General features: G+C 49.1%; 1 protein-coding gene across 1 annotated transcript; it reads left to right on the top strand.

The window, feature by feature from the left end:
• Positions 1-2599: 2599 nt before the first annotated feature.
• NFIL3 (nuclear factor, interleukin 3 regulated) lies at positions 2600-17704 on the top strand. Its single transcript, XM_036278513.1, has 2 exons — positions 2600-2673; positions 15480-17704. The coding sequence occupies exon 2, from the start codon at positions 15568-15570 to the stop codon at positions 17035-17037; it is 1470 nt and encodes a 489-aa protein (XP_036134406.1). The 5' UTR covers positions 2600-2673; positions 15480-15567; the 3' UTR covers positions 17038-17704.
• The last annotated feature ends 1248 nt before the right edge of the window (positions 17705-18952 follow it).

Here is an 18952-nt window from a genome sequence, read left to right as displayed (position 1 = left end):
GGCACACGCTGATGTTGTCCTGGAAGCCTCTCCAACCCTAGAAAGGGTTTCCAACATCTTGGGTTTTGTGCTCCACTTCCTCGTGTGGATCTGAAGCACCTATTTTGTGCATGATTTAGGAGACGACATCAGCTGCATTACCTCTTGGGTAGGAGGGACATAACCCTCATGGTATTGTTCAGTGGTTTCCTAATCACCAGGAGGAGCTAAAGAGTTATTTTCTAAGCTGGTATCACGGATCTTTTATACTTCATCTGCTTTCCAAGGAAGATGAGAATTTTTTTTTTAATGATGCACAATGTGATGCATGCACAATCCCCAAGTCACAAGAGGGCTTTTTGTCCCAAATGCCAGCGTGAAGAACAGACTCCAGGATCAGGAACTCCTCCACTATCACTCTTTGGAGCAACTCCAAGCATGTTATTTACAATTCCTGGCTTTTACGTTGTCCTGTATAAGACTATGTATTGCTCATTCTGCAGGGAAGTTGGAATTCTGTGGAATGACTCAAAGTGGAGAGCAATGTGGAGAGCCCTGCAATGGAGGCAGGCAGGGTGGCCCTGGACTTCCAAGAGCAGGCTGCATTTCTAACCCTGAAAACCTAACTCACCAATGGATTTGGTTTTACTTTCAACTAAGAGAATTTCGGAGCTATAACAGGCAATGTGAGGGCTTGGGGGGAAAAAAGAAACAGTAAAAACGAGAAAAGTGAATATTAGAAACCAAATTAAGGATTTCTTTTTATCAAGGTAGTCAGCACTTTGGGATAAATGCCTAATAGAGGGGAATTGACTCAAAAGCCATACATGGATGTTGAAGGTGGATTTGGGAAGATGTTAAAACTCATCCTGCTTGTCCAAGTCGTCAGGCCCTTGCTGGTACAGAGACACCTTGATGTGAACTGTGAATGCGCCTGTGTTCTGAACCACAGCTTTGCCCTTGGGGATAGTTTGAAATGTGAATCTTTCCCCAAAACCCCCAACTGAAACATGACACACATTGTGAACATCACTCTTTGGGTGCTTTAACTGTGTAATGTGAGAATGGGAAGGGAAAAAACGGGACCAATTTAGCGCAGATTTTCTGTCAGTGATGGATGCCATCGACAGCCCCTGACGGTTCACTCTACTCTTCTCTTTTGGCGTTTGCTTCAAGCTTTTTTTTTTTCTTTTTTCTTTTTTAAGTGTATTTGTAAAGAAAGGAAAAAGAAGTGGAAAGTCACGGAAGGAAGTGAGCCCAGCTCCCGCACGGTCTAAGCAGAGCAGGAGTCCACCTGCCGCATTCCCTATCGGGGCACGTCTGTGCGTCACTGTCAGGAATATGGCTCCCCGGCAAGGGCGGCCCTGCCTCTCCATCGGTCCATCTGCAAACACGCCGTGTTCCCTCTGCTAACGCCACGTGCCTGTGCAGCCTCTAGCGCGAAGACTAAGAACCCACCGCAAGGTGTCCTTTCTCCCATTTCTTTACGTCTCTTACGTAGCCCGGGAATTTGGTGAAGAAGGCAGTCAAATCCAATGGGGGCACACATGACACTAACGAGCTACCAGCTCCAAGATCCCCGGAAAAGACCCTGCGCGGCGTGTCTGGCCTCCGCAGCCACGCCAGCGGGCGCCCCAGCCGGGCGCGTCCAGCCCGCGGACCACCCCCGCAGCCGCCTCTGCGCGGCCAGGGGCAGAGGACCTCCTTAACAGGACCTCGTTCACCACTCTGCTTATGCCGTCACCTTCGCCCTAATAGTGTAGGGGCGGTGTTTGTGCGTCGTGCTTTCTCCTCCCGGGGAGAGGCGCCCAGGCCTCGTAATCGCTGCCTACGCAGCCCCGCGTGGCTCGGACCGGCCGCCCGGCCCCTCCCCCGCCTGCCAACCGCCAGGGTTCGCAGCTCGCCAGCGCCCCCCACCCTCCCCGCTATGTCTCTCCTGTCGCCCACCTCGAAGAGGAGGGGTCTTCACGCGAGTGTGCGGGCAGAGGCGGGCGGAGGTCCCTGCCACTCCCGAGTCGCCGCAGCCCGCGGCCGGGTGCTCGGCCGGCAACAGGTAACCCGGCCGGCTGCACGCTCCGGGAGACAAAAAGCGCTTCGGCGAGAGGGCGAGGGTCGCAGGGGTCATCGAGGGGCTGCGGCGACCGGGAGAGGAAAGGAAGCGGGAGGCGGGGGTACGGCGAGGGTGAAGGTCTCGGGCACCTCCCCAAGCTCGCCCTTTCTAGGCGGCAGAACAGGCCGTTGCGCAACCCTGGAGCGGGACGCAGGTCCTCCCGGCACTCGGGCGGCAGCAACGGCCGTGGCAGGGGAGGGGCGCGGGCCTCTGGTGGCGCCGCCCGGAGGGGGAGCAAAAGGGGCGGGAGGGGCGTGGCGCGGAGAGCCCGCCCCCGTCGGCTGCGGCCATTGGCGGCGGGCGGGGGGCGGGTGCGGGCGCGGCGATTGGGGCCGCGGTCGGCCGTCACGGTGGGGCTGGCGGGCGACGACGTAGCGCGGCGCTCGGAACTGACCTACTAACACACATCTCCCGGCGCGGCCAAGGCGCCCGCGGAGCCGGCGTGCCGCCCGCCTTCCGAGCCGCGCCCTCGCCTCCGCCCGGGAGCCCGGCCCCAGCCCGAGCCCCAGCGCCGCCGGGCCCCGCTCCCGGCCCTCATTCTTTCTCCCCGCCGCCCGGCTCGCGGGCCCGAGAGCAGGAACACGGTAAGCGCTCCGCCCACTGCCGACCCGGCCCAGCTCCCGGCTCCCCGCCCGCTCCCGGGGCGCGCGGCCGCCGGGCGCCAGGCGCCGGGCGCGGACCAGCCAAGTGTGCGCGGGGCATCCGTTACATAAACTTTTGCTGCCTTGTCAGGAGGGGACTCGCCACCTTAAGGTGGCTTCTTTGATTGCAGCGCCCTCGCGCCGGCACGTAGACCCGGCTGGTTTGAGCTCCCCCCGCCGCGGTTGCATAATGTCTCCTGATTTCGGGAAAATTGATGTGGTGGAGAGAAGCGGAGACTGAGCCGAGGCTGAGCCGTCTCGAGAGGGAAGGGCAACGCTGTTTCCTTTCTCGTGCCTCCTGCGGGGCTGGCGGCGGGGGTGGCAGGGCTGAGGGGGGACGGCTGAGTAATGGGAAATAGTCTTGATTTTCTTGAGAAAGGGGTGGTGGTGTGAACAGTGACGGCGCTCAGAGAATGCCTGCGCGGCGTTTGTTTTTGTCCGGGCTGTGTGCGCACAGACGTTTTCCACCGCGTTTGGCGTCAGCGTGTTGTACCAGCGCTCAGGGAGGTTGTGGGTTTGTCCTTGCATACATTGCATAATCTCTGCCCACGGTGAATGATTGGCAAGGATTACGGTTGATCTGGGAATGTGAGCGTACGTGTGCAATGATTTGGTAATTTTAGCGCACGTTGAGTATTATTAGATCGCTCTTTACATCTATAGTACGTCCCAAATAAAAAGGAACGTTTTAAAACATTCCCACAGAACGTGAAAAGAGAGTTCCTCGGGGTGAATTCTGGTCGTTGATACTAGCAGGGTCCGCTCCTTAGGTGTTCCGAATTCTTATTTTTAACCTGGAACGAGCCGTTGTGACGTTTGCCTTCCCACCTTCCTAATTTTAATGCATTCCTTCCAGTCAGCCCTTTCCCTCACCTTATTGTCGTTGCTTTTTCAGACACGACATGACAGATCACATAATAGTTTCCTGGAAATGTTGTATTATGTAACTGCTGGATTTGCTGGCAGTGAGCATAGGAAGAGGGAGCTAATTATGTGATTTTATAATCTTGTTACAAAGAAAGTAGGACAGTCTCAGCCTTTAAATGTCATTGTGACCGTTTTTTTTAAAGGGGTATATTAATAAGGAAAATAGACAACCAAGTAAGCATTGAGTTTGCTTATGCTGCCTAATGTATGCCTTTTGCCCTAAATGAAATGTGGGTTCGTCTAAATTTAGTCCTATCAAATTTTAACAATTGTGGCCTCCCAGTTCTATTTCTGGTGTTTTTCTCCAGGGCTCTCTGCAAATACGAGTTCAAGGCCATTTGCTGTAGTTTTAACTCCACGCCTTTGGAAACCTTTGATAAGATTGTATTTTTAGGAAGACATTTCGTAGAGCCTGGTGATTTGCTGGATTCTGACTCTCGTTTATCTTTTTAGAGAACAATTTAGGAAAGTGCTGTTCCTGAGTAAGCAGGGCCAGATGTCACCTTCTGGTCTTGGCTTTTGTAAATAAGAGCAGCGAATGAGGTCACAAGTATTTATTTCACAAAGTACTTTTTTTTTTTCTCCAGACCAGATATGATTTATGGGAAACAAATATAGGTTAGTAGATTGTATTTTTGCCTGGATAACCTAGTTTTATTTGTGTGAGGATAGATGAATATACCACAATGTACCCCGATTTTAGGTTTCTTCCTGAGCTCTTACGTAGTGTAAGCATGTGTTACTATATATGTATATGATGGCGTGTCCATGTCAGATTTTCCTAAGGTAACCTTTAAATAATTTAAAGGGCATCGTTGTGGTGTGTTTAGGGGTGGGGCGCGTATTATAAAGATTCCCCACTGGAACAAATTATATTACCCCAAATAATTGCAGTCGCTTTCCCAGGCCCCCAGTGTCAGACCCTGACCTACTTTGAAGCTGGGGCTGGCCTGCTGGGGGCCGAGTAGCGTCACCTTCTGCCCACGACCTTGCAGCTCGATCCTCCCTCCTGCGGCCCGTGGAGTGTGGAAGGTGTGAGGGTGGCGTGTGGGGGCCTCGAGGAGGCATTCCGGAGCACCCCGGGCGGCGCTTCCGCTCTGCGGCCTGCGATCCAGCTCGCCCCGTCCCCACATTCCTTTGTTCTGGCGCGGGGGTCCTGGCAGTGCCGAGGCCCTGCTGCGCCGCCCACTTGGCGGGGCGGGTCCCGGGGAGGCGCGGTACGGGGGGCTCGGAGGGACCGCCCCGCCCCGGGCCAGGGAGTGCGGGTGCGCGGGGTTCACCACCGAGGGAGGGGGGAGGGGAGCAGGAGGGGGAAGAGTACGGGAGGGGCAGGGAGCGGAGCTGGAGAGGCCAGGGGCTGAGCTGGAGAAGCGGGGGAGGGGGGAGTACCCAGCACGAGGCTATGCCCCGAGAGGGGGCAGCTCCGGGAGGCCCTGCCGCCTGGCCCTCTGCACCGCGCGCGCCTCCGAGCACCTTCTGCCCGGTGAGCCTCGGAGCATCGCAGACACCATTGTTCCAGAGGCTTCATTGTATTTCGGAGTCGAGCCCTCCGGATTCTCGAAATATGAAAAAGCCCTAAGAAAGCCTTCCAAATGCTCACACTCCCCAGAAATTGGGGGTAGGGACGCTCCAGCCTCGGTGGTGCTGGGAAGGAGGGACTCAGCTGGAGCGGCTAGTTAAGTCCATGTACTTTTCTAAACCATTAGTTCATTCTGTCAAAGGCTAGAGTGGAGAGTCTCCTGAATTCAAAATAAAACAACATCAAAGCACGCATAGACGTGGCCGCCCTGTGGTGAGGGGGCAGGCCTGTCGTCCTGGCCTGCGCGGTCCCGGCGGTGCTGGGGGTCACGGCAGTGAGGTCAGGGCGACATCGCAGGTGTTCTCAGAAAGCACACCGTTGACTTTGTTTAAAAGTTGGCTTCATGGGATCATACCCCACACCATCCCTTACGTTCTGTCTCTTGAATTTCAGGCCACTGTCAGTAGTTCGAGTCCTCCTTTGGTGAAGTGTTAAGAACACGGGCTCTGGGCTGGCAAGAGCTAGGTCCCAGGGCCCCAGACTGACCTTGGTTGGGTAGGGCCCTTATTTCTGTGGGCCTTGGGGTAAACTGAGGGGATAAAACCTGTGCAGCTGGGGGCAGTTGTGAGGAGCTTACTAAATGCTTCCTGTATCCAGATTTACAAAATAAATAAATAAGGTATTCACCTTCATTATCTCTGCAGTAATAGTCAGGACTGAAGTTTGTATTAAGCCTATCATTAAAGATCCTTCTTGAAACACTTGTTTATTCTAAAAATTAGTAACTTTTTCCTCAAAACCCCTTGCCCTTATGGTCAATGAATTACATTTGAAGGGAGTTCTTGACAGGATTGCAGAACCCCAAGTCATTGGGTTCACGTTTGGGGAACTGTTTGAAGGAACAGAGAGATGTGTTGATGTAAAAGTGCCAAACAGCTTGGCTTTTTCCAGTTCCCTTGAGCTCTGTGTGGCCTTTTCCTTGTTTTGGGGTAATCTCTGCATCTAAAATCCGATGGTCTTGAGATCTGGGAGGGAGTGTGTGTAGACCATCAGGTTGAAATTGCTGATGTATGGCCCCTTTGACTTACGAAGAAGAACATTATATTTGGTCTGCCCTGTCTTTGTGACACAGGGCAGTTCTTCAGTAAGAAGCAGAGAGGCTACAAGGGCCTAGAACTAATCATCAGCGCCGTCGCCATGGCCTGCTCATTCCTCAGAAGTGAGATTAGGAGCTCGTTCTGACTAAACACTTGCCTGCGTGTGCCAAGCGCTGTGTTTTGGGGGGGGAGGCATTGTAGACCAGGAAATGCAGACGTAGAGACAGTGCCAAGCAGCCTGAAAACAGGACGGGAGAGGAGGCGACCGGGCTGTCAACACCCCCCTGCCTCTCTCCTCCCCTCCCTGAGTGTGAGTCCAAGCTCACTGTAATTTTTGAAGCAATTTCCTTTTCTGTGTTAAAGGCTTATCTTTGCAAAGTGCAATTATAACATGACTGTGATGCAACAACCTGTAAGTTCAAACCCTTTGTTCGAGCCCTTCCCGGGTTGAGCAATGCGCCTGACTCACCGCGGAGTGGATATTTCTAGGTGACCTTCTGGCCCATGGAGTCAGTTCCCAGACGTGACTGCGATTGCAGCATGGGGTGGAAAAGGTGCGGTCATACTGCCGAGCCTTTATTTTTACCCGAGCTAAAATCACACATACTTCATTATTTCCATTGTAATCCAGATGGCATCAACGCGGTTAGAAGTTGTTTATTTTTAATTTGTATTGAGGAGTGAGCACACACTTGGGATTCCGTTCAAACTATGACAGAAACAATGTAATTGAAGTTTCCTTTAATATCCATCGCTTGTTTTTATAAGGTAGGCCTGTATTTCACGGGGTGAACACATTGTTTGATATCCTGTTATTTTTTTTTTTTTCTAAATTATACTTGAGTTGATTTTTCTCCAAATCAGACGCCTGTGAGAATGTCGAAAGAAATTGACCTTTGATCACAGACATTACATAAGAGTTTTTCAGTTTCAAAATGAATTTATATTACCACCACTCCCAATTATCTCTCACATTTCTTTGCAACTCACTTTCCCGTACTATGAAAAGAAAACGATTTCTCATATGGTTTTAATTAGAGAGCATGAGCTTGTTTTATGATAAGAAAGTTTAGTAAGAGTTTACTACATGCCTTTCATAATGATTGGTGTGGTTTCATTGGAATCAGAATATGTATAAGCCTTTTAGTTATCAGAACATGCTGTCTTTTATTAATTAACTTTCCAGGGATCTTAAACTGCAATTAAGTTGCCTTCCAATAAACACTAAAAATACACTTTTATAAAAACCCTGTCCTGTTCCTAAGGCACATAGTACAGCAAAGGACATGTAATCATCTGCTCACTAGGAAAGAAAGGGAGATTAAAAAGAAAGAATCAAAAAATCAAACTGAGGCCCGGCAGGTGTAGCTTAGGGGTTGAACATCGACCCATGCACCAAGAGGTTGCCGGTTCGATTTCCGATCAGGGCACATGCCCAGGTTGTGAGCCTGATCCCTTGGGGGGCATGCAGGAGGCGGCCAATCAATATTCTCTCTCATCGAAGTTTCTATCTATCTCTCCTTCTCCCTTCCTCTCTCTCTAAAAATCAATAAAAAAGGAAAATAATTGTTTTTAAAAAGTCAAACTGAGGAGAATCAGAATGATTCTTCAGTATAATCACAAAGGTTCAAGAACTTTCTCTACTGTACCCTCTCCCCACCAGCCCCAGTACCCACACCATTTTTTGCTGTCACCTGGTACATGGTTCTGGCATTACTTACCCTCAGCAGAAATGTCCTGTAGCCGGGTTACTTTGTGATTGTTGGTTGCTCCTTAAGAGTTCAGCTTAGAGTTGCTAGACTGATACATTCTCTCTCTGAAAGTTTCAAGAAGAAGATCCCCATTTTGAAATGACTGCAGATTTTTTTTTAAATGCACCGCTGTTCCATCCCTGCCCTCCACACCCCCAGTCCCTGCAGGTCTTTGGTACGGGTGGTTTTGTCGTGATTTCTGAAGCCCAGCAGCTGTCGTAGCTGTGTGTGCTGCTGCTCTGCGAAGCCTTGGGATCGAGCTCGGTTACAAACACTGCCTTTTATAACATAGTGCTAAGTTAAGTTTCTTCAGTTATTTCACTGCTGTAACGAACCGAGTTTTATCACTTCCTAAATTTAAATCCAGTGTTCAAGTAGTCCTTTGCGGAGGATGGGAAGCAAGAAACTTGAACTATTGTCATTCATCATAAACTCAGTCAGGTTTTGACACATTTATTTACAAAGGTACCCAAATAGAAAAACTAGGTCAATTTGTTGCTATGATAGGCTAGATTTTGGGGAAGTGTGAGAGCGTCTGTTTATGTGTGTGTTCATCTCGATCAGACACGCATTTCTCCCTGGCTTTAGCCGACAGAATCATATTATTGTTATTATTATTATTTTCCTTTATTGATTTTAGAGAGAGAGAGGAAGGGAGAGGGAAAGAGAGATGGAAACATCGATGAGAGAGAACATCGATGGGCCGCCTCCTGCATGCCCTGCACTGGGGATCAGGTCCACAGCCTGGGCATGTGCCCTGACTGGGAATCGAACCAGCGACCTCTTGGTGCATGGGTCGACCCTTAACCACTGAGCCACACCGGCCGGACCAGAATCATGTTATTAATGGGAGGCACTTCATTGGCACTCTTGAGAGGTTGAATATAGTTTTGTTTTGTTTTTTGATTTAAAAAGCCTTTTATTTTTCAGACTGATAATAGAATCCTCTTTCTTGCAATTTCCATGTTGCCGGAGTTTTTTCATCCCCTAGCCCTCCTGTGATGGCACATGTGTACTTTTTCCTACTTTTTCTCTGCTTTTAAATACTGGCTTTTATTATTATCCATGAAAAGAAGTAAAGGATTTTATTGAAACAGTCACATGATGGATTTTACCCACATGAAGAAAATGTAGGTTAATGTTTTTACTAGTATGAACCAGTATAAACTAGTAGTTTAAAGAGCTGTACATTGATTAACATTTTTTTTTTTTTTTTCTTATTAAAATGGCACTTAACTTCCAAAATAAGCAACTGCCGCTTACTGGAGAAAGGGCTTCCAGTTTCACAAAAAGGACTTATTTTCGCCCGGCCAGTGAAGCTCAGTGGCTGAGCATCGACCCTGCACCAAGAGGTCGCTGGTTCAATTCCCAGTCAGGGCACATGCCCAGGGTGTGGGCCCATCCCCAGTTGGGGTCATGCAGGGGGCGGCCCATCGATGTTCTCTCTCATTGATGTTTCTCTCTCTCTCTCCCTCTCCCTTCATCTCTCTCTAAAATCATTAAAGGGGGAAAAAAGCGACTTATTTTTCTTTAATGATGTCTGTGCAGTACCTCTCAGGGAATAAACAGCACATTTGAGAGAGCAAGGGAAAAATGAGATAGTTCTGTAAAAAAGTTTCTATGACATTGGCCATATGAAATGGCATTTCATTTTTTATTGACAGATTTCAAATCCACATATAGAAAAGAAACAATTTGCAACAAGACTTCTCCTTTAAAGAGAACAAATAAGAGTTTCCAGTAATAGTAGATTTTAACATCTAAACTATTATTAAGATTTCAGATGTTTGAACCAAAATGTGTCTTCTTTTCTTGTTTTGTAAAGCATCTGAATTGTCATCCATTGCTTCTCTGACAGGTGTGCTGGAGGTCGAGGGAGATACAGGTCTGGCATTTATTGCCAGTGTGGGTTATGAGGTCACTCCTCAAGCAGAAACTTGGTCTAGAATATGCGTTGTAAAGTTGTGTTGTTTCAGAGGCATTTTCTAAGCCAAATTTTAATCTTTTTTTTTTTTTATCCTCACCCAAGGACATTTTTTCATTTTTTGTTCAGGTATAGTGGGAGCGGGAGAGAGAAAAACATCGATGTGAAAGGGACACATCGAGTGGCTGCCACCCTCACAAACCATCCAGGGCCGGGGACAAACTGCAACCGAGGTACATGCCCTTAGCAGGGAACCGAACCCGGGTCTCTCTGGACCACAGGCCGACGCTCTAACCGCTGAGCCAAACCGGCCAGGGCCCAAATTTTAATCTTAATTAAAAACAATATTCAAGTCACCTGCATGAAATAGACTTTAAAAGTCCAGGCTTGGGAAAGAGAGCGCCTGCCTGTGAAGATAGTGCAATGTTCTGTGAAAAAGCGTGAATCAGCAACCGCCCGTCCACATCAGACACGGGCAAAATGTCCACTGGGGTGAGGTGGCACCTGCCCTTGACGTTCTGTGTTTCTAAGAAGCAGCCGCATGGCCTCTGGGTGTAACGAAGCGGCGGTGCTGGACAGCCAGCCTCATGGAATCGGCGTTCGTGCCGCCTCCTCCCTGGAAAGGAGGCTGAGCGGCGACCGCTGTCAGTGTCAGCATTGATCCGAGGGTCTGAGGCGGGGGCAGAGGAGTGTGGGTGACCACGGGGCAGCACTGGGGTGTGGAATGAAGCCATTAGTTGCGCATATACACTGATGTTTTTAGAAGGTACCATAAACCGCCTTTGTTTGCCTCCATTCAAGTTCTCTGCGGAGAGACATGCACAGTCCCAGGCCCAGCTCTGCCTTCTGATGCCGCGTGACCTTGGGAAAGTCACTCAGTCTTTCTGGGTTTCGGCTTCCCACTCCACCTCCATGTTGAAAATGAATACATTTTTGGTGGTGTTAAAGGAAAACTTACAAGTGACAATGTCCATAGCAGCAATTTTTCGGTTTAAAAATTTTTTTTTTCCTTTATTGATTTTAGAGAGAGAAGAAGGGAGAGGGAGAGAGAGATGGAAACATCGATGAGAGAGAACATCGACTGGCCGCCTCCTGCACGCCCCCCACTGGGGATGGGCCCACAACCTGGGCATGTGCCCTGACCGGGAATGGAACCAGCGACCTCTTGGTGCAGGGTCAGTGCTCAACCACTGAGCCACACCGGCTGGATGCGATTTTTCTTTCTCTCTATTTATTTCAGCATACATAAAATTTCCAAGAGATTACAATTTTAGCCGAGATGGAAAAATGTAGCATGTTTTCTCAATTCATTGATCACCGTCAAGGTGTGAACGTCTTCTGAGGAAGCTGGAGAAAGTTCCAGGTGGCACCTTTGTTGCCTTAAAGAAGTTCCGTCAGCTTCCAGCGTGGCCTTCATGTCCCCAGAGTAGCTTAGCAGATGGGTGTGTGTCACTGAGAAATGAGAGTGACACAGAAAAGGAGCCGTACATGAATGAGATGCATCACAGGAACACGCGCACAAACACCCCCTGCAAGTTAGGAGAGGGTGCGGCTGGAGGAATTGGATTGGGGTCAGGCCTGGACTGGAGTATCCGTTCTGCCACCGAACTAGCTGTGTGGCACTGGGCAAGTCTTAGCTTTTTGACGTCTTGGCTTTCTCATCTGGAAAGGGTTCTTGAGAAGGTGGCGAAGTAACCCAGGCCAGGCTCACAGCGCCTGCCGCCCAGTTGGTGTTCAGCAAACAGAACTGTGAGGGTCATCTTTGTTTTTATCATCATCCCAAGAAAAGGGCAGTGCAGCTAGAAACAGCGTGATAAGTGCGCCAGGCCCCTTTGTTGGCATCACTCCTCACACACCCCTTGTGCCCCCCCCCCCCCATTTTCTCAGTCTGTCTCCTACCGAAGGCTAGGATCCCTTGACTCTCTGCCTTTATATGCCCCCAGGCTGGCTCAGTGCACAGCAGGTGAATGTGTTGAATAAATCAATTAATGAATAAGAGAAGCGCTCTGTTAAGAAGTAAAACATTTTTGCCCAGCTTGTGTGGCTCAGTGGTTGAGTGTCGACCCTGCACCAAGAGGTCTCCAGTTTGATTCCCAGTCAGGGCACATGCCCAGGTTGTGGGCCTGATCCCCAGTGGGGGGCGTGCAGGAGGTGGCCCATCGATGTTCTCTCTCATTGATGTTTCTCTCTCTCTCTCTCCTACCTTTCTCAAATCAATAAAGAAAAAAAAAAGTTAAACATTTTTTTTTTTTTTTAGAATTTACAAAATAATATTAAAAAGAAAGTATCAGTCTGGCCAGTGTGGCTCTGTAGTTGAGTGCCGACCCTGCACCAAGACGTCGCCAGTTCAATTCCCAGTCAGGGCACATGGCCAAGTTGTGGGCCAAATCCAGGTGGGGGGCGTACAGGAGGCAGGTAATTGATGTTCTCTCTCCTACCTCTCCCTTCCTCTCTCTCTAAAATAAAATTTTTAAAAAAAGTATTAAAAAAGTTCTTTGGTTACAAAACTCTCTTGAATAAAGCATGTGAGTGACTGTCAATCAAATGTTGCGCAGCTAATATGTTGTTTGTTGCTAGCATACAAATATATGAATGGGCCCTTGACCTACAGCAGGTCCTCCAGTGACATTTCATTTCACGTCATTGTGTTCTAACATTGATGAATGCCATAGATGCTCAGCTCTTGTTTGCATCGGGAGCCTGTGGTAGGACGGGCTTCGCTGTCTGTTACTTTGCGTGAAGGTACAGAACCCGTCAAGGACAGTAATGAGGACTTGCTGGTGCGCACACGGAGCAGCCGTGCAGGAAGCTACATTGCGCAGAGCGAGCAGCGCCGCGCAGCTCTCGCACTGCCGGGAGCTTGTCCACACTGCAGGGCCCTTTGACACACACAGTTACAGGAAATACCCTAAGACAGTGGGGGTGACTTGCCAGGGGAGTCACAGAGGCAGTTACTTCATGCAGATGAGGGAAGATTCCCGGGTTCTGGTCCATATAGTAAAATGAAAATAGGAGGAGGATTAACTAAAAAAAAAAGTGAGGTTTTCTGCAGGTCTGAATGTACCCAAGAGTTGTGGAGATGGTAAAGTGAACCTACAGTACTTAGACACTTGGAAGAAAGGAGTTAACGGATTCTGAGACAAGTGGAATATTTTTGGTACAAGGAAGGAGGGAGGTTGTTTTCTCTCAGCCATTTATCTTCAGACAGAGTGGGAGGGAGGGAGAGAGAAACATCGATGTGAAAGAGACACGTTGATTGGTTGCTTCCCGCACAATCCCAGCCAGGGCCAAGACGAACCGCAACTGAGGTATGTGCCCTTGGTCAGAATCGAACCCAGGACTGTGGTCTGTGGGCTGACGCTCTAACCACTGAGCAAAACTGGCCAGGGCATTAACTGAATTAGGGAATATAGATCCTTAACAAGTGGAAAGAAACTAGTTCATGTAGAGGAAAACTGAATTTTTGTGTTAGAATTCAAAACCTAAGAGGAAATACAGGAAGTAGTGCCGTTTCACTAAAGTAACTAGAAAGAGTCCCTCGCTGGGCATCACTGCTGCCGTGGCCGGCTCCTTGCTGCATCTGCTGTTGAAGTGGGATTATCAGAAACTTGGTGTTAACTCCAAATCTTGCTACATCGCAACTCACTGTTTTTGTGTTGGCTGAATTTGATAGATAAAAATGTGGCATTAAACCTTATTCTTTATGACCCTGACATTATTACGTCATTCCTTCTGTTACTTCTGGAAAAGACACAAGAAGGTGGCAGGCTTTTCCAGCTGATAAAATTAAACGTCATTTCACTAGTTGTCATAAAATTACGCACCAGAGCAGGGTGGCATTAAGCAAAACCGTGGCTGCTTTTCAGTGTGGCCGGGGAGACAGGCAAGTGCAGGTCGTGCTGCGCCTTATGAAAGTGTCACCTTCCAGAAAAGTAGGTGGAGAAGCCCTGTCTGCAAACACAGATCCAAAACCACCACAAGAAGATTGTCATTGCAGCCAGATACGGCTTTATCATCTCGTGGCAAGTTAAATTCAGGTTGTAGATCTTCCTCAGTGGGAGGGCGACGCTGTTTCTGAGTTCTCACGTTTGTTGAAACTAATTAGTGGAGTGGAAAGGGATTCTTTTCATCATTACGTTCTCTGTTTAAAATAATTTATTTTTATTGATTTTAGAGAGAAGAGAAGAGGAGGGAGGGAGAAAAAGAGAGAGAAACATCGATTTGTTTCCCACTTATTTATGCAGTCATTGGTTGATTCTTGTATGTGCCCTGACCGGGGATCAAACCCAAAACTTTGGCGTATGGGGATGATGCTCTAACAACAGAGCTACCCAGCCAAGGCCTAAAATAATTCTAAATTTCAAGAATCTTACCATACTTAAAAGAAAGAAAAAACCCCACCTCTGAATAATCACTATTTATTTTAGTCCAAAGCTACTATGTAAATGAAATCTATTTCCACGGGATTTTCATGACTAAAAAAGGCACTATGGATGCTTCACTCTTAAGTGGATGTTGGATAAATCAATTTGAAGGAAGCAGAGGAGAGAACATTTCTGATCTCACGGCACAGAGTCGGCAGAGAGGTCGCTTCATTGAAGAATGCCTTTAGGTTCGGGTGTGCTGAGCACCTGGCGGAAGGAGCTGGCTGTAAGCCCGCCAGGCAGTCAGGGGTGGGCTCAAAAGAGTCAGCTGGAAACCACTCCAACTCTGTTGTCTGTGTGATTTTTGTTTTAGTTTTGGAGGAAATAAAAATGTAGTTCCACTGTATTTTATTCCATATAATCATAGTATTTGTTTACTGAGAGTAAAGAAGTTTACTTGGAAACGTTCCTCTTAAAAGGTTAGCTTGTTTGCGTCTCTGTGATATACATGTTATCTCGCATTTTTTAGAAGTGTCACCATGTGCAAGGACTAGTTAAAAATGGACCAATCAGAGGCGGTCTGTCATTTCCTTCCTGGGGTGAGGTGCCATCCCCACACGCCCGTCACACTCCACCTGTCCTTCTGAAACAGGCTTCCTCTTTTTTTTTTTTTAATTTTTATTTTCTTTATTGATTTTAGAGAGAGACAAAGGGAGAGGGAGAGAGAGATAGAAACATCAATGAGAGAGAACATCAATTGGCCGCCTCCTGCACGCCCCCAACTGGGGATCAGGCCCACAACCTGGGCATGTGCCCTGACTGGGAATCGAACCGGCGACCTCTTGGTGCAAGGTTGACGCTCAACCCCTGAGCCACTCCAGCTGGGCCAGCCTCCCTCTATTTCTCCCCAGTGGGGTGCTGGTTTTTCTCTCGCTTGCCTGGACCACTACTCACTGATTATTCTGCTCCTAGGTCCCCCTGGGGATTGGCCCTTTCCAGCTTCACAGTCTAGCTATTTGGGCACTTACTGACTTTTCAAGATCACAGACGCTTTGAAGGAAAACTGTCTTGTTCAGACCTGCATACCCTAGACACTTAGCCTGGTTCCTATGCATAATCGGTCATAGATGTTTAGAAACAGATAACCGTTTCTTTTCTGTGTCGCAGGTTACCTAGAAGAGCCCAGCTGCGCTCGGGAGGAGGACGTGGAGGGACGGACCTGGGACAGGAGCACCTGGAGGAAGAATACCGATGGATGTTCCCCGCCCTTTGTAGAGCGCTCGAGAATCCTGGGCAAGTGACGTGTCCTCCTGACCGTGAGGCCGAGCTGTTTCAGATGCAGCTGAGGGCAATGCAGGCCATCAAGAAGGAGCAGGCCCCCCTGGATCCCGGGAGCGGGGTGGACAAGGTGGGGGCGCTTCATCCGGCCTTGGCCGAGGTCTCCGAAGACTTGACGGCGGGAGAGGACCTGCTCCTGAGCGAAGGCAGCGTGGGGAAGAACAAGTCCTCGGCCTGCCGTCGCAAGCGGGAGTTCATTCCCGACGAGAAGAAGGATGCCATGTACTGGGAAAAGCGGCGGAAAAACAACGAGGCTGCCAAGAGGTCGCGGGAGAAGCGTCGACTCAACGACCTGGTTTTGGAGAACAAACTCATCGCCCTGGGGGAAGAGAACGCCACTTTGAAAGCCGAACTGCTTTCCCTGAAATTAAAGTTTGGTTTAATTAGCTCCACGGCGTACGCCCAAGAGATCCAGAAACTCAGCAATTCGACGGCCGTGTACTTTCAGGACTACCCGGCGCCCACACCCAGCGCCAGCGCCTTCGTGGACGAGCGGGAGCCCGCGGCCGTGGCCAGCAGCTGCATCTCGGTCATCAAGCACTCTCCGCAGAGCTGCCTGTCCGACGGCTCCGAGGGCTCTTCGCTGGAGCCTGCGCAGGAGGGCCCTGTGCAGAGTGGCTGCAGGAGCCCCGAGGGCAAGTTCCAGGTCATCAAGCAGGAGCCGGTGGAACTAGAGGGCTATGCCAGGGAGCCGAGGGATGACCGAGGCGCCTACCGGGCCTCCGTGTACCAGAACTACGTGGGCGGTTCTTTCCCTGGCTACTCGCACTCCCCGCCTCTGCTGCAGGTCAGCCGGTCCTCCAGTAACTCCCCACGAACGTCGGAAGCTGACGACAGCGCAGTAGGAAAGTCATCGGATGGAGAAGATGAGCAGCAGGTCCCCAAGGGCCCAATCCACTCTCCCGTCGAACTCCAGCACGGACTTGCCACCGTGGTTAAAGTCCCAGAAGTGAATTCCTCTGCTCTGCCGCACAAGCTGCGGATTAAAGCTAAAGCCATGCAGATCAAAGTCGAGGCGTTCGATAATGAATTTGACGCCACGCAAAAACTCCCCTCGCCCGTGGACATGACGTCCAAGAGACATTTGGAACTGGAGAAGCACAGTGCCCCGAGTGTGGTTCATTCTGCCCTCACTCCCTTCTCAGTGCAGGTGACCAACATCCAAGACTGGTCCCTCAGACCGGAACACTGGCACCAGAAAGAACTGAACGGCAACACTCAGCATAGTTTCAAAGCTGGAGTGGTTGACGTGAAAGACAATGGGTACAAAGTGTCCGACCCAGAGAATTTGTTTTTGAAGCAAGGGATAGCAAACTTATCCACAGAGGTGGTCTCGCTGAAGAGACTTATAGCCACACACCAAATCTCCGCTTCCGACTCGGGGTGAATTACTACTGAACGGCTCTGGGCTTTCAGAGGCGTCGCCGGCAATAGACGTGTACATTTTGGATGAGGCTGAGTTCTTACTGGACCTGTGATGTCATTCCACTGTAATGTTCTCACGTTGTCTGTCGGGTGTCTTTCTGTGCACAGATTATTACGAAGATTAGATTGTGCTATCACTCTGCCTTGTGTATAGTCAGATAGTCCACGCAAAGACTGTATATACCGAACCTTATTTTTGTTGTTCTATTATAAAGTGTGTAAGTTGCCAGTTTCAATAAAGGGTTGGTGACAAACACGGAATTCCTGCTCCAATGCACTTGATTTTAGGGTGGAGAAACGGCAATTTAGAGATTCAGGTATTGTGCGTTATTTTTGTTTGTCTTTTATTCCTCACCCAAGGATATTTTTCTATTTATCATTACGTAGAGTGGGAGGGAGGGAGAGAGACAGAGAGAAACGTCGATGTGGTAGAGCCACATTGACTGGTTTCCTCCTGCACAACCTCACCAGGGCCTGGACGAACCACTACCGAGGTCCGTGCCCTTGACCTAATCGAACCTGTGACTCGTTGGTCCATGGGCCAATACCCTGACCATGAGCAACACCAGCCAGGGCAGTGTTATGCGTTTTACTTCTTAAGGGGGGTTTTCTCCCCTGAGTTAGGAGAAAACAAGGGTAAGTTCAGCAAATAATTTGTTTTTCTTCTCATCTGGCTCAGGCTGTACGTTTGAAAACCTTCAAAAAGGAGGGAAAACATAACATTTTCTCACATTTGAGACGACTTCGCTAATTCACTCTGCGCTAATCTGTTTTTCTTTAAAGTTAAGTTTCTCCATCTTTTTCAACTAGAAAAATCCAGTATTTTTGGCATCCACTTGTCTGTCTTTAGTCATCTCTCTTTAAGTATGACACATGGATGCGAATAGTTGAGTCACTGACCTGTTTTATTAGAGGTTTTTTTTTAAGAGTGAATCAAGACTAAGGATGAAGTAATTTTAACAATGTTATTGTGGAGCTTAACAGTTCTGGAGTGTCACCATGTAGGGAGGTAACTGGATGAAATTGTTTTTATTTAGTTACCCAGATTTCAGAGAACACATCAGCATGCCCTGGCTGGTGGGCTCAGTGGTTAGAGTGTTGACCCTTGCTCCCCAGGGTCATGTGTTCGATCCATGGTCAAGGGCATGTGCCTGGATTGCGGGCTCAATCCCCGGCCCTGGTTGCGGTTGTGCGGGAGGCAACTAGTCGATGTGTGTCTTTCACATTGATGTTTCCCTCCCTCCCTCCCTCCCTCCCTTTTTGTCTCTCTAAAAACCAGTGGAATAAACAACAACAAAAAACACATCATTTACCACATCCTAACACACATGGTCTAGGGATGTATAATGACTTGTTTTCTTTTTATGGTTTGTTAGTGATGAACATAAACAACAGCTCTAATTTAGGACTCTGTGGTACACACGCATGTCCAGAAGAAAGCCTCCTTCTGAGTAAACTGATGCTAAGACCATTGTGGTGGTTTGTTGGGGGTTTTCCGCTGACCCCTCAGGTCCTGTTGGCACAGACCGTTCTGTCCAGAAGCTGTTGGCATCGGGGGGTGAGGGGTGGGTGCTGTGGGTGGGGACAGTGTCATCCATGGCTCCTGCCCTCAGAACTGCCTGCACACTGAGCTCTTTCCTATTGTAGAAATGGGTGGGGGGCTTGGGCGCCACAGGACACCTGCAGGGCGAGGAACCCTCACTGCCCCGCGTCTCCTGGCGGCCCTTCAGAAGAGCCCAGTTGTAACATTTTATTTGAGGGTCTGTAGTCTTTGGACTGCTCCATTTGAGTAAAAGCATGATTTTTGGTATGTTAAACTTCCTGCACTTTTATATTTTTAAAAAGTTGTCCTTTGAATGAAAGGCGGTGCCAGTTAC

This window comes from Molossus molossus, unplaced genomic scaffold, assembly GCF_014108415.1.
Source record: "Molossus molossus isolate mMolMol1 unplaced genomic scaffold, mMolMol1.p scaffold_m16_p_29, whole genome shotgun sequence".
Lineage (NCBI taxonomy): Eukaryota > Metazoa > Chordata > Mammalia > Chiroptera > Molossidae > Molossus > Molossus molossus.
Note: the sequence above shows the minus strand (reverse complement) of the source record. Positions and strands in the feature narration are given on the sequence as shown.